The 15,730-nt window shown below is 51.0% G+C and overlaps 1 protein-coding gene across 1 annotated transcript in view; it reads right to left on the bottom strand.

Annotated features, from left to right (window-relative positions):
- The window catches only part of PCNT (pericentrin), a 130,266-nt gene that overhangs the window by 74,119 nt on the left and 40,417 nt on the right, over positions 1 to 15,730 (bottom strand). The window contains exons 12-15 of the mRNA XM_040621647.1: positions 11,981 to 12,215; positions 10,942 to 11,189; positions 6,500 to 6,969; positions 4,438 to 5,005 (exon numbers count right to left, since the gene is read on the bottom strand). Of these exons, the coding sequence (XP_040477581.1) occupies positions 4,438 to 5,005; positions 6,500 to 6,969; positions 10,942 to 11,189; positions 11,981 to 12,215 (1,521 nt within the window). The remainder of the gene's footprint in view (positions 1 to 4,437; positions 5,006 to 6,499; positions 6,970 to 10,941; positions 11,190 to 11,980; positions 12,216 to 15,730) is intronic.

Consider the following 15,730-nt stretch of genomic DNA (forward strand, 5'->3'; position numbering starts at 1 on the left):
ATTCTCAGTTTTTTCTAAAAATCCACAGAACTCTAGGAAAGATGTCATATATTTTTTTTAACCATTAAAAACCATGACAGATATGCCTAAAAAAAAGTAGTATTACATAAAAAATACCAACATAGGTGCCTGGGTGGCTCAGTCAGTTAAGCGTCTGCCTTCAGCTCAGGTCATGATCCCAGGGTCGTGGAATTGAGTCCCGCCTCGGGCTCGCTGTCCCTCTCCCCACCCCATTCGTGCTCGCCCTCTCTCTCCCTCTCTAATAAATAAAATCTTAAAAAAAAAAAAACAAAACCCAATACAATAAAAATAAATTCAACTGATAATGAATTAAAAACATTCAAACTATATTTAAAATTACCTTACTACTTTTAAAAATTATCATATGAATAGATTTTTTTTTTAACCGAAGAAAAGATGAAATTGCCTTGAGCAATTGATACTGGCCATACTGCAGTTTACTTCTGCATTCCAGAACTCTGCTTAGTGTGATCAACACAAGGGAGATTTCTTTACCGGATGCACATCTCTAAGAAAAGGAAATCAAGCTTACGTTTCCAGAAAACTTTTCTCAGAAGCAACTCCAAAGGGAAGTAACCTGGAAAGTAATCCAATTAGCTCACAAGCGCATGTGAAATAACTCTTCTGGTAAGTGACCCTGCTTTTCAAACAGGTGCAAAGATATTTGTGGCCCAGAAAAAACCTGTCAGAGGAGGAACAGCGTGTCCCTGCTATTTTGGGAACAATGACCCTGGCAGCCCAGAAAACACCCAGCAAGTCTTTCTGTAGGATCTGCCTGCAGGGGAGAGCGGGAGGGAAGGCCACAGCAGGAACATGCAACCACCCAGAAGTATTCCACACCAAGACGGGGACCTGATTTGACGGCATGTGGAGCGGTACAGACATGCTTACGGGAGTAAGGGTGACGGGTTAGCCAGCATCACAGGAAGAAGTAAAAACAGATTCCATGCACATGAAGCCCTGTGTGGACCCAAATTCGAACAACCACAGGAAGAGATGGGAACGTGGGCTGGATATAGGACAATATTAAGGAATTCCTGCTCATTTTTCAAGTTAGAATGGACTGCAGTTATGTTCTTTTGGGGGAAGAAAAACACACCACTTGGTAAAGCCATACTGAAGTATTTACAGATGAAAACACACGATATCCAGGATTTGCTGCAAAATAAGCCGGGGGGGGGGGAGCACAGACGCACTAAGACTGGCGTGTACCCCACTGGGAAGCCAGAGACAGAGGCTTACTGAACTATTCCATTTCTGTCCATGTTGAAATTTTCTCCAATAAAAATTAAAATCGGGTCAGAAACAGCCTCCCACCTTCCCGCAAGTCCAGCTGTTTTTGTGAAACCAGCTAGACTACAAAGGTCAACTAAAAAGTATCTAATGTTCACTTCGGTAGTAGCAGAGTAGAGGGTTCACTTACTGGAGCAACTACTTGCTTGTACAACTAGAAAAATACTTACAAAATGCTGTGGGAGCGCTCGGACAGCAGTCAGCGCAGACATGCAAAAATGGTACGCCCAAGTACACAAATGACACATGGCTCTGTGTCACCACACGTAACAGAGTGGGCAGGAGGAGTGAATCAGCAACCGTCCTTGGAGGGAGGGCTGTAGTCTGTGAGACCCAGGAGAAAGGCAACAATGGGGCCTCATCTTTGCAACAGACGCCCTCAGCAGGTCCCAGCGCTGTGCCTCAGGAGAGAAGAGGGACAGCCGTTCACGCCTGGGGATCACTAAGTCACCCCAGACCCACACGCACTGACCGGATCCCGGTCTGCCGACCACAGCAGCACAGCAGACACAGGCCAAGGCGTGCACATCTCACACAGGGCTGTTTCACACATCCTGCTCACAAGATTCCATGGGGCCAGGCACACGGAATCTGCCAGGACCCCACTGTTCCCAAGGACTGTGAACAAGGAAGGAGCTGACAGGACAACTGCTTGTCCACCTCGGGTCCACCGCTATACCTCCCTGTAGTAAAGCATCTTCCCAGCGGCCACCTGACCTCTCTGTGATGGCCCCTCAGCACTGCACTCAAGGGGACTGGGGGGGCTAAGGGGACACGGGGGACACTGAGGGGGTTAAGGGGACACTGTGGGGACACTGAGAGGGTTAAGGAGGCATGGCGGGGTGACATGGAGGAAGCTTCATCCTCTCTTAATGAAAGGTGAGTAAGAGCACAGTGTGAAAAGAAGACTACTCATGCGAACTCCTCACTGACCAGCTGTATCCTTGGCTCCCAGTGGGGGTCATGCTGTGTCTCTCTGAGCCATCTTGAGGACACAGGCTTGTGAGTGTGCGTTCCTCCTCTGTCTTATCCCCTCAAATACAAGAAACCCACCCAGAGTGGCCAGATTCAAGGCAACTTAAGAGTCCAAGAAGCAAATCTCAAGAAAAATGCCAATTCCCAGGCTTTTCAATCAAACAAATGGGGATAAACCTCATTTTTATGCTTCCTTTATTTTTATAATCTCCTGTAATTCTCATTCTGGCAAATGTCATTGAGGAAATGGTTTAACTACTAATTTCACACATCAGCTGATCACTACACAGACAACCGAACACACTGACTATTAATCTAGGAGATGCAGGGAACACTAGGGCCTTATTTCATGGTTAGAAAGGGGGTATTAGCATGTCCTTTTTAAAAAGCCCCACAGAAATACCACTCACAAAAATCTATAATCTCAATAAATTTGGACAGAACACTTCACAAAAACTACCCAGTATTTGCGAAGCACTCTGTATGTGGATTCTCACCCCAGAAGGACGGGAAGCTACAGGAAGCTACGGGAGACAGGAGTATCTCAAATCCAAAGACACGGAAGCAGAAGGGCCTCGGGGTGCACAGCCAGCGCCCGCGCACGCCATCCTTCCCAGATGTACAGGGAACTGAAGGACACGAGCGCCACGGCAGTTCACACAGGGACCTTGGCTGGGTCCCAGCCTGTGAGTCCCTCTCCATGGCAGCCTCACGTGTTCAAAGAATCCCACTGCTTTGTCAAACTCCTTCCAAAGAACAGCGGCACGATCCGACATACTGCACGTGCGTATTCTGACAACGTTCAAGACTCTGAACACGAAACCCGAGTGCGCACGGACTCCTGGGAGCACCTGCCGTAGCGTACACGTGCTGAGTGGACACACGTCACAAGCACAGCTGAGGCAGCGCGCCCTGCACGGTCCTCACCTTCGTGCAGCGATGGCTCTTCACCTTAGCTACGGCCTCCTCCTGCGAGCCCAGACCCAGATGTCTCCCCGACCTCCCCCAGGCGCCACAGCCTCTCCATGACCCGCACAGCACCACGGTCAATCTCACCCCAGCACACCCTGTGAGGCATCAGGAACCCCTCGCGGCCCCTAAGCTCCGCCCCTGGAGGGGTCCTGAGCCCGCTTCTGTGCCCTCCCATCCCTACGCTTCCTGAGGGCTGCGGTCAACGCTTGCCTCAGATAGTACAAGCATAGCCAACCCTTCTTCCATCCAGCCATCAGATGCCTCTGGAACAGATCTGTGCCTTTGCTGCTGCCTGTAAGGTCAGGGCCTTGCCCTCCAAGGACACTGCCCGCCAGGTACACCCCAGGTGGATGGATCCTGCCATCCTTCCTCCCCACCCTGAACTCTGAGGTCACACCAATACTGTCCGGCAGGGCCACCGGCACCTCATAACAGCTGCACCTGAAGACGTCTGCAGGGATGAAGGGCTGGCCCCTGGGCATCACACCCCTTCTCGGCAGGCTCCCTGGAGTCCCTGCTGCTCTAGGCCCTGAGAAGCAGCGGAGAACAGAGCAAGAACAGGGACGACAGGCACAGCTACACCTCACGCTCTGCTCTTGGCGGGCTTTTTGCAGGGCACAGGGCTGGACGTCCCGGAGAGAAGAGGCGGGGTCTGCACTGGGCGGGCAGGGAAGTGCTCACTGGGGAGGTGATCTGACTGGGAAGGTGAGGGGCACGAGAACAAGCTAACAGCACACCCAGCGCGAAATAGACAACGAGGGAGAAGACGATGGGAAACCGGGTCTGAGTGTATGCACGCTAAGAGTTTATGCAGAGCTGTGCCCCTGGATCAGAGGGAGCAGCCTGGGGTGCACAGGGCGGGGACCAATGTGCAGAAGACAGACTACGGGGGAGGCCGCCTTGCACAGGCAACTGCTGCTTGACCAGACTGGGGGCGCGGACACATCCTCCCGCACCATGCGGCCCTGCACGCACCCCCGTCCACCCACCACGCACCCCTCGCGATCACCCTCGTCCACCCACCATGTGCCCCACACACCTCCATCCACCCGTCCACCCACCACGCAGCCATCCGTGAGGAAGGCCCCAGTCGCCACGGATGGCAGAACATGAGACACGCTCGCAGAGACACACAGGCGGACGGCAGGAAGAGATCTGCCCTGAGACCTGCCTCACCTGCTGTGCTCCCCGAAGCTCAGCGGGGGCCAGGGCTTCCACACCCTCAACATGATTCGTGCTCATTTGCGTCCGCAGGCCGTGGTCCACAGGCGGAAGCTCCCGGCCATGTTTCAGCTGGTGCTTCTCCGGCTCCTGGGTCAGAGCCGAGGGGTGAGAAGCGTCCTTCTTGTGCAGCTGCTGCTCGAGTTCTGCTCTCAGCTGCTCTAGGGCCCACCTGTGCTCCTCCCGCATGGCCTGCATCTCAGACAGGTGACGCGATTCCAGAGAATCCAGGTGTGACGAGTGTCTTGCCTCCAGAGCGCTGACCGCAGCCGCATGTCTTGTCTGCAAGTCAGCCACACGGGCTTCTGAAAGAGCCCACTGCTCACTCTCCACAGAGGCCTTCAGCTTCTCTACCTCAGCCCGGTGTTTGGCCTCCAGCTCCGCCGTCAAGGACAGAATGTGCTGCTGGTGTCTCTCCTGGAGGAGCCGGAGCTCACAGGCGTGCTTCTCCTGGGCCTCCCGAAGGAGGACATCTTGTTCCGCAGTGAATTTCTCTGTGATTTCTTTACGTTCTTTTAAAAACCTGAGAGGACATGCAAAGTGAACGCGGGCAGCAGAACACAACAGTTGTAAAAGCACCAACCTCACTTGGAAACACCTACTCACCTTTCTTACAGGAAACACTACAATCGCCGCCACATTTTAACTGCTCCTGCTCCTTGTCCCTCTGCCACAAATGGCCTGAGAGAACCACCACCAGAAGTTAGTGGAGAGTGAAGGGGCCACACGAAGCCAGAGGAGCTCAAAGGACAGAGCCCAGGCATCCCCGCTCACAGACCAAAGTGCAGGACGCAAGACCCACAGCAGGAAACTGCGTATGTATTTCCAACAGACACCATGGCAAAGTAGGTGTGACTGCTCACGCGTGGCGAGAAGGACCTCAACAGCGAAGGGGCAGCAGGGTCGCTTACAGGAGCCCACGGGGTCATAACGAACACTCAAAGACCTCAAAAAAACTTTGGGTGTGAATTAAGGGACATGAATTAAAAAGAGCCACAGGTGGTCCTGGCTTGCAGAAACCCAGGCAGGCAGAAAGACTCGCTTCTGATCAAAGCGCCCAAGACTCCACCAGGAACTGGAAAAGGCCTAAACCTCAATGGGGCGCACACTGCGTATCAGTGACATGCCTTGATCAGTTCACACGAAGAACAGTAAGACCTGGATTACCTCTGTGCCAACCCTCCACCAGATGACTCTGGAAGTGTTCCCACAGAGGATCCCATTACCCTTACCACACAGGGAGAACACGGAGGTTTTGTGAGGTTGAGCAAAGTGCCTGCGTCCATCCAGCTTGCACACGGTGGGTCGAGATCTGAACTCAAGTTCTCAGAGCCCAGATCAAAAGCTCTTGCACCTCACTCATGATGGTGGGGGCTGGCACACGAGAATAAGCACCACCAGCAAGTCCAATGACCCCAAGACCACAAACACCCCCAATCACGACAGCTCAGGTTTGCAAATAGTTAGCACTGCCAGAGAGGCAAAGAACCAAATCACATTCTAAATATTTAAAATTTAATATTTAAAATTTAAGGGAAGTATGTATAAATTTTAGGAAAAAACATTTATTTTTAAAAATACCTGAGTTTTAAAAACACAAAGAATTAATATGGATGAACTGCATGTCCTTTTGATAAGTGAGGTCTAAATTCTTGCTTTTGAAATTTTAAAATGTACACAGAACAAAAATGACGTGGAAGTTGCATGCACAGTAGTGTCCATCAAAGGAACAGACTGTACGCGAAGGATCTGGACACTGTCTCTGACTTGTTCCAGCACATCAGTTATGGGACATGTAGCTCTATCCCGCTGTCATTTTAGGGTGAGGACTACTAAGACTACTGAGACTCAGTACATACCGCACTCTGCCCCACCTTCCTGCAGACCTTCCCGCCCTGCTGAAAGCCCACCGCACGTCCTCCCAGGGGACCTGCCTCTCACGCTCTGCTGGGCATCTCAGGTGGGACACTGGCAGACGGCTCTACAGCTAATATGCTGCTACAGGAATGTGACCTACCTGTTCTGTGCCTGCATCAGCTGGAGGGCACAGTCCTCCTTCAGGCGGAGTGTGGCAAGCTCCCAGTCCTGGTCTGCAGGAGCCAGACGGCCACCTGGCTCCCGGCCACACTGGCTGCACTGTGGACACTCATCCCCCGCAAGCCCGAGCTCCAGCTGCCGTAGACGGCCCTGCTGCTCCACCAGGGACCCTTCCAGGCCCAGGATCTGGGCTGCCTGCTGATCCTGAAGTTGCCTCATTTTGATTTCTCGAAGCTCAAACTTGTTTATTATGGACTGTTTCTCAGCTTCAGCTTGTTCTTTCAAGTCAAGGAGCATCAGCGTGAGTTCCTCTTCAGCTTTTCTCTTTAGATTCTCACTTGCCACTTTCCATTCTGCTTCTTTGTCTTTGAATTCTTGCTTCATCAGCTGTAATTTCTCTTTAGCTTTCTTCAGCTCCTCCTGGTGATCTTCCACCAAGTTATATTTTACCTACAGATAACATAATTTCATTTAAGACAGAAGAAATTAAAGGAGAAGATTACTGGCAGTAATGACCCAGAAACCAGCTGTTCACCTCTGGAGTTGGCAGGCCTGGTCAAAAACTAACCGAACTTAACACACACACGTGTGGAGCAAACAAAGACAGTGTCAGAGGCCTTCTTTGTGCACCAAGACCAGTAATGGGGGGAAAATCAGACACATCACAGGGCTTCAGTCAAGGGGAAGGCCAACCACCCCAGAGCAGAGCCACCATCAGCAAAAAAACTAGAAGTCCATGAGAAGGAGAACAGCAAACAGTGCAACGAGCTCGAGTCTGTGGCCTTGCTTCATTATATTCCATTATCTACAAGGAACCTGGTCAAAAGATTGATGAACTAAAATTTAAACTTTAAAGAGGATCTTGTGAAAAGGGAGGTGAATCACAAAGCTGAAGGTAGGCAAATATCCTCATTTTCAAAAAAGGAAAGAAAGTAGGTCAATAAACTACTAAACATCATCAAAAAGAAACAAAAGTAAAAATGGTATTGAAGATTGACCTCAATTCCTTACTTAAAAATTAAGTTATTAAAGGGGCACCTGGCTGGCTCAGTCAGTAGAGCATGCAACTCTTGATCTTCAGGGTCATGAGTTCAAACTCCATGTTGGGTATACAGTCTGCTTAAAAAAAAATAAGTTTAGGGTCAAGCTTCTGGAGAGGGCTTGAGAAGCTCTAATCAGGCCAACACTCCCAGAGGTTAGCAGCCATAAAGGCTGGAAAAAAATATAAGAAACTACCTAAAGGCCTGAGAGAGCATCTGAAAGCAGACAGATTGTAGAGAAGGGCTGGATACCCAGAAAAAAGAAATGGCACTGGGCAATTTACCTGTCTACACCACGCACATAGAAATCCCATAATCTCATTTGTTTGAACAGAGGAGGTAGAAAATGAGAGGTGAAAGCCCATTAGGACAGAAACAGAGAGAGAGAGAACTGCAAAATCTTTGCATTAACTTAGCCCAAATCTCAGGCTGATTCCTGATGCATACATGTGTGGGCAGATTCCAAGAGCAGACCAACACAAAGAGGATATAATGTAAGTCAGAATGTCTGCTAAAACAAAACAAAACAAAACCAAACCCCAATACTCTTTAGCGGTACATAACAGAATCCAGAGTATCCACAATATATCGTTTACAGTGTCCAGGATACAATCCAAAACTAGTTGATATACAAATAAACAGGAAAAATGATCCATGCTAAAAAAAAAAATACAATCATTGGGGAACCCCAAGATGACACAAATGTTGAAATTAACAAAGTTTTTAAAAGCAGATATCCTAACTGCATCTATGAGCATAAGAAAAATATGCTCATAATGAATAAGAGAATAGAAAATCATGGCAAAGAAAAAAGACATTATTTTTTTTTTAATTTTTTATTATGTTATGTTAGTCACCATACAGTACATCCTTAGTTTTTGATGTAGTGTTCCATGGTTCATTGTTTGCAAATAACACCATATGTGTTATTTTGCAATACATGCCCTCCTTAATACTCATCACCGGCCTATCCCAATCCCCCACCCCCTCCCCTCTGAAAAAAGACATTCTTAAGAAGAACTGAATAGGTAAAAAACAAAAACAAAAAACAAAAAAAAACCCTACAACCAAACAGAAATTCTAGAATTGGAAAGCATGCTACCTAAAATTTTAAAATTCACTGGGTGGACTTAAAAGCAGATTAGAGCTAACAAAAGAAAGAGTCAGTGAACTGGAAGATCAACAGAATTTAACCAACAGAAAGGGGAAAAGATTCAAAAAAATAAAATGAGGGGCGCCCGGGTGGCACAGCGGTTAAGCGTCTGCCTTCGGCTCAGGGCGTGATCCCGGCGTTATGGGATCGAGCCCCACGTCAGGCTCCTCGGCTATGAGCCTGCTTCTTCCTCTCCCACTCCCCCTGCTTGTGTTCCCTCTCTCGCTGGCTGTCTCTATCTCTGTCTAATAAATTTAAAAAAAAATAAAAAAAATAAAAAAAAAATAAAAAAAAAAACAAAAAAATAAAATGAACAGAATCTCAGAAACTGAAAGATAGAACCTCCATGTAAATGGAGTTCCAAAAGGAAAGGAGAGAATGGAGCAGAAATAAAAAACTGAAGAACATACTTGGTAAAGATTTCCCAAATTTGGGGAAAGACAATGTACAGAATTCTCTGTAAGCCACTAAAACAGACCACCTTTTCAATAATGTCATTATTAAAATAAGAAAAAATAAGGTCAATCAAGTATAAGAGGTTTTCTCAGTTTGCTTTTTTTAGGTAACTATGTTTCTTAGGATCCCTGATTCTTCTCAAATATTCACAATTTTATGTACTGATTAGAAAAGTTTCATGAGAGAAAAAATACCAAAGAAAATCACACCTAGGCACATCATGGTAAAATGACTGAGGATAAAAGATAAAGAGAAAAACCTTTGAAGGAGTCAAAAGAAACACTCCTAAATGGTGGGATTTGGAGAGCTTCCAGGTGGGTGCACATGTGGAGGTGCTGAACGGCGGTACGAGAGGAGCGGGCAACGGCAGCTGCACACCACCGCGCACCTCGCCCTATTCATCTCTTCCGGTCGGCTGCTCTTGTGTGCATCCTTCCTAATAAACTGGTAGCAGTAAACTGTTTCCCTGGGCAATGTGAGCCTGAAAAGGGGAATGGGTGGGCATGGGAATATTCAGACCTCAAAGCCAAGTCAGACCGAGATGAGTAGGTAACCTGGGGACCCAGTAACTGCAAATGGCTTCTGATGTGGGGGCATCTCACGGGACTAAGCCCTTAACCTATGGGCGTCCAGCACTAACTCCAGGTAGTTAGTCTCCAGAGATTAAGAGTAAAGTGGACAGAAACGGGTATGCCATGCAAACATAATGCGATTGAAGGCCGGAAGGACTGTATTAATGAAAGAGAAAGTAGACTGCAGTACAAACAATGCTACAAAGGAGAGAGAAAGAGGGTATTTTTCAGAAAGACAGAACAATCACAAATGTGTGTGCATGTAATAACAACTCCAAAATACTCAAAACACTGACAAAATTAAAGGGAAAAATAGATAATTCTATACTTCCCTCTCAATAATTGATGTAAGCAGATAAAATGGGGGTCCAGGAAAGATATTACACACACACCTAATATCAGAAGTCAGGGAGGAAAGTCTGCCCTTCACTGAATGGTGCCTGTGAAGACCACATGCTGAAAATCACAGACCAGCAAGTGAGTCCACCTACGACGGGCCCACACAGCTCTGCACACAGCTCTACCCTTACTTCTGCTTTGCTCCAAGTCCTCACCAATGCCTTCGAGAATGACATGTGATCAGACATGCAGTTAGTAATAACTTCGTATGAAACTGCGTTTTGATGGAGAATGAAAATCCAGAAAGACCTTCACAGGAAAGAACAGAGGGTGAGAGCATCAGGCCACAAGCATGAAGTGGAGGGAATACAAGGACACTGGTGAAAAAGACGCACAGCTCTGGCCACGTCGATTCTATTGCTCCAACACAGGGATGAGCCACACCCTGCACTGCGTATGCAGGGAAACCTGCTGGGAATCCAGGTGAGGCTTACGGGCCAGACTCTGCCAGGTGGGCAGTGCAGCAGGGCTCTCCTCACTCAAATGGCACTACAGCCACACCACCAACAGTCAGCAGAGAGCCCAGGGCTCAACACCATTGGGGACACCAGGGCACACAGGGCCTGCAGCTGGCCGTGCCAACCAGCCTGCCACCCACCTGAGGACACCCAGCCAGTCCCCTAACGCTGGAGACAGGGGGAAGGAGCAACAAGGACCCAAACCCTGGCTCGGCTCAGGATGGAGCCCTGTCCGGACTGCACGAAGCAGACACGGCTGCAAGTAGCAGGGGGAGGAGTGCCAGGACCCGCGTGGGTCTCCATAGGAGTCTGCCACCATGGAAGCGGGCCAGAGCCACACTTACCCTCTCCAAGTCCTCTCTCAGGTGGATTTCGTGCTGCAACTTCTCGTGTAAATTTCTGTTCTCTAGTTTTAAGACATCGATTTCTTCCTTGAGCTCCGTCTGAAGAAGTGAGAGTTTAAGCTTGTGCTCAGTTTCCAAACCCAAGACTCTGGCCGCCACCTCTGTCTCCACCTCCAAGGCCGTGTCCTGCACACACGGGAGCGGCCCCCGAGCAAGCTCTGTGAGGGGACAAGGAGGCAGGAAGGACAATCAGGCACGAACCTCGAGGAACCCCACACAGCACAGACAAGGACACTCACCCTCCAATGCCCCACACAACACAGACCCTGGCACTCTGGCAACCCTTGGGTGAGCCCAGTCAGAAACGCCCGGGGCCCAGATGACGAGCTGCCCTGCCTAAGCTACCCATACCCACTCACCACCCACTCCGTCCCTTTAGCTGGGGTATCAGGTGACTGTTTTCAACTGTGGGGAACGTGTGGTTCTGGCCCAGGGGGATCCCTCCTAGGCTGTTCAGGTCTAGACTTGTCACCTTCCTGGGCTCAAGAATGAGCTGAGCGGTGGACAGCAGCACTCCACGTGTGCCCGTCAGCGCCCACCGAGCACAGCGCGTGTGCGGTGGCTGAGAACCAGAAGGAGAGTGAGAGGCAGACGCCAAGCACAACATGACCTGGGCTCTCAGCAGCCCTGCTCTCCCTCCTAGCCCGCCTCATCAGCTCCAAGGGAGCCCGTGCCCAAAACAGGTAGTCGTGCCAGAGCACCCAGCATCGATCCAGACCCCCTCGCCGTGGGACCCTCTGTCTCGCCGCCTCCATGCTACAAGGGGTGCCTCCTGGAATCTGTGTCCATGGCGGGCCTTACACCTGCTCTCCTCAGCAGCGGGGCCACAGCCTGTCCCATCTGCTGCATCTGCTGCTAGGACCTCAGCTTCTCCTCCCACGCCCGTCTCCTGTGGCCCCTGGTGCTGCACCTGGTCAGGCCCAAGCCCAGCCCCTTAACTCTGAGGACACCACCAGGGAGGATTTACAGAGTTAGGGGCTGGGATGTCCAAATAACCCCCGTGGGAGTCCCCAACCTTCCCACATATTGTGCCCTGTGGGCTGAACGGCTGCCAACACAGGCAGCAGGGAAGTGCACACACCTTCGCTGGGCGCTTCTGAGAGCCCCACACGTTGCTCCCCTTCCAACACCTGGGTCCCTACGTAGCCCACCGCCTGCTGAGCTTCCAGGGAGGACTTCAGCGCTGCTAGTTGGCACCGGTGGTTTTCTTCTAACTGCGTGTGCAAATGCAAGAAAAATCACACAGAGGAAACGTTATAAGGGGCCTCATTACCATGTTACGTAATCACAGCCTCCCATGTAACACCTGCTGGGCCGTGCATGTTCACGCCATCTCCCTGTCCCCAGCATCTCACCCCCAGGGGGCCAAGTAGCTCAGGGAGATGGCAGACCACAGCCCTGAGGAGACAGGCACGCACCCCTGGCTGGAGAGCCCTCCTCACACCCGCGCTCTGCTCACCGAGGCCAACACTGAGCCCCAGCTGCCAAGTAGGCCATTCCTAACCAGAACGTTCCTGGACATGAACTGCAGGCAGACCCTGACCACCAGACCCCCTTCCCAGGGCCAGGGCCTCTGCCAAATGTACCCTGCTCCACTGTGGGGCCCCCCAGCCTACTTACTCCCAAGCCCCCTCACTCCCTACACTGTGTCTCCCCACGGCACTTTCCCTTCCGGAATCAGACACATGCCTGGCCTGCCTGGGATATGGACCTGCCCCCAAGAGGAAGGGGCCCCCAAGGGAAGGGTCTCTGGTCACGGCTGTGAGCACACCTGACAAGAAGCCCAGGCCAAGTATCCTGAGGGAAGGGAGGGAGGAAACAAGGAAAGGGCTCAGTGCATGTGCTAAACTCTCCTGTTCCCCTTAAAATGCAGCCAGTAAACCCATTTTCCTCAAAAACCACAGAGCAGTTGCATCAACCTCAACTTCAAGCTCACAATAAGCTCAAATGATCTTCCAAAGCAAGACTTAAGTTCCTACGTTGCTACAAAAACAAACCACTTGAGTGACTGGAAGAATTGAGTTCAGAAACAGACTTGTGCCCCGGGACAAGTAAGCACACAGAAGGCTGTGCTCTAACGAGTCGAGCCTGAAAGACTGACTGACCATTTAGAAAAAGGTAACAAACTCAGAGTCTACGTACATCTGCTGGACAGCAGCTCAGTTCCAGGTGGATGAGAACTAAAAATTAAAGACTTTAAAAGAACCAGAAGAGGGGCACCGGGGCGGCTCAGTCATGAAGCGTCTACCTTCGGCTCAGGTCATGATCCCGGGGTGCTGGGACCGAGTCCCGCCTCGGGCTCCCTGCTCAGCGGGGAGCCTGCTTCACCCTCTCCCTCTGCCCCTCCCCCAGTTTGTGCGCTTCTCTCACTATCTCTCTCTCTCTCACTCTCTCTCAAATAAATAAAATCTTCAAAAATAAATAAATAAATAAAATAAAAGAATAAAGTAAAAGAACCAGAAGATGATGCAGGGAAACGCTGGGTGCTCTGAGAAAGGGGCCAAAGAGCCAAGGGCCAGGGAAGAACCCACAACTGCAGACCCAGGCCCACGGGCACCACTGCGAGTGAGTACAACCAAGTCCAAAGGCGAGCAGAGTGGGCCCTCAAAACCACAGGGGGAGGGGAGCAAGTGTCACGAGAGCAAAGGTATGGAGGGAGAACTTCAGGGGGCGAGAACGGTCAATTTCAAGTAAAAAGAGGTTTGACCTCATTAAAAACCAAAAAAACACAAACTGAAAAGAGACACTGGCAGTCCATCAACGAGGGACAAACTGCCGACGTCCAGCGGTAACAGGGTGGTGAGGGGGGAGGTGAGTAGGCGTGGGGCTCCCACACCCCGCTGGCTGGCGGGTGTTTGGCCAGATGCCCTGAGGAGGGCACGGTGGCCTGTCAACATTTCAACACATACACGTGCGCAACAAACACACCGGACTTCTGGTTAAACACACACACATTCCATCATTCTTCTTTTGCTGCCTTCCTGAAGTGTGGCTACGATGACCAGGAAAATTTAACTTAGAATCCCACGAGGAAAGGAAACAGGAAGAGGTCATCAAAGAACCAAAGATGACCAACCCTGGAAGACAAAAATCAGGGCTCACGGCAAGGTCCGGGGCCCAGAAGGCAGAGAGGCTGTGCACACCCAGGGGCCACAGCCCAAGGCCATGTAAGGCAAGACCCCAGGAGGAGCTCTGCCACGGGTCTCCCCAAAACCAGGGGTGCCTCATGACACGCATGAAGACATAGCCATGGGTCACAAACCAACACAGGGGACCCCGACATCCACAGAGCACAGACACCCACACGGATGGACGGCTGGAAAGCAGGGACACACAGGAAGCACGAGAAACCCTTTAATACCGATGGTCTCCAGAGAGGCGCATGAGAACGCTGCACCCTAGGCAGAGACAGGAGAGCACAGCAAGAAAGCAGAACCCCTAGAAATTAAAAATGATCACAGAAATAAAACATTTAACTGAAGAACTGAGAACAAGGCTCACGAGAGCTGCGAGGAGATAGCGCTCAGGACGCTGAAGACGAGTGCTGACGAGACCGGCCTCCTGGAAGCGAAGGGAGAGTCACAGACGCAAGGCCTCCCCCACTCCCAGTGTGACAAGTGGACACACACGCATGTGAACTGCTCCCTGAAAACTTGAGGGCACTCGCGGGGACCCCAGGGCTGTTGCAGCACGGGCAGCTCACAAACAAAGGGAGAATCCGTGGGACGGACTGGCTGGCAGCTCTCCAGGGCAGCTCTCCACGGCGTGGGGGCAAGAGGACAGAGAACACGTGCCAGATGGGTTATACCCGCCAAACACACGAGAACGACCCATGAGCCCTTGCATCTCCACTGAGGGGACAGGTGCAGCAAAGAGAGGGGCCACATGCAGACACACACTGGCTCCCCAGGCAGCAGGGACCATCCAACTAGAATGCAGGGCGACCCCAGGACAACAGCGGGCAAGGGGCCCAGAGGGCAGGATGGGGCCATGGACAAGGACCCAGAGGCACTGCTGTGCTGGGCATGAGGGCCGTGCTGCGGCAGCCATGCCACGCCCAGTAGGACACACAAGAAAGGAAGTGGAAGGGAGGGAACCATCCCACACCACACTCCTGCCCCCAGGAAATAATCACACACAGACAGACATTTTCTAGAAAAGGACATTAACAATGGGAAACAGGAAGCAGCCTGTTCAACAGGATAAACTGTGTCCCCAAAATTCATATGTCGAAGTCCGAACCTCCAGCACTTCAGAATGGGACTATGTGGAAACGGAGATGCTCGGGGCGCGTGTGCACAGAGGAACCACGTGAACAGGTGGCATAAGAGCTGCCGTCTGCAAGCCAAGGTGACAGGCCACAGGAGAAACCAGCCCCGACCTCCACCTTCCAGCCTCTTTCTGCTGCTTAACCATCCGGTCTGTCGTCTATTCACGATGGCCACCTGAGGCGACTGAGAACAGATGCTGACAGCAGAGCTGCGCTCGCTGGGGCAGAGCACGTCTGCACGGGGCCACCATCCGTCACGGCAAGCCACCTGCCCAGGGTGATGGCCATGAGACCCGGGTACCGACACCTCAAGGCATAACCATCAAATAAAAGGGAACCTCCGGTGACAGGAAGGCTACCCTAGGCACATCTCAGGTGCCTGCAGCCGTGTGTCCACGGACCAACGAAGGATAAAGAAGATGCGGTGTGTACACCACGGATTATTACACGGCCATAAAG

The sequence above is a fragment of the Ursus maritimus genome, unplaced genomic scaffold, assembly GCF_017311325.1.
Source record: "Ursus maritimus isolate PB19 unplaced genomic scaffold, ASM1731132v1 scaffold_4, whole genome shotgun sequence".
In the NCBI taxonomy this organism is placed as follows: domain Eukaryota; kingdom Metazoa; phylum Chordata; class Mammalia; order Carnivora; family Ursidae; genus Ursus; species Ursus maritimus.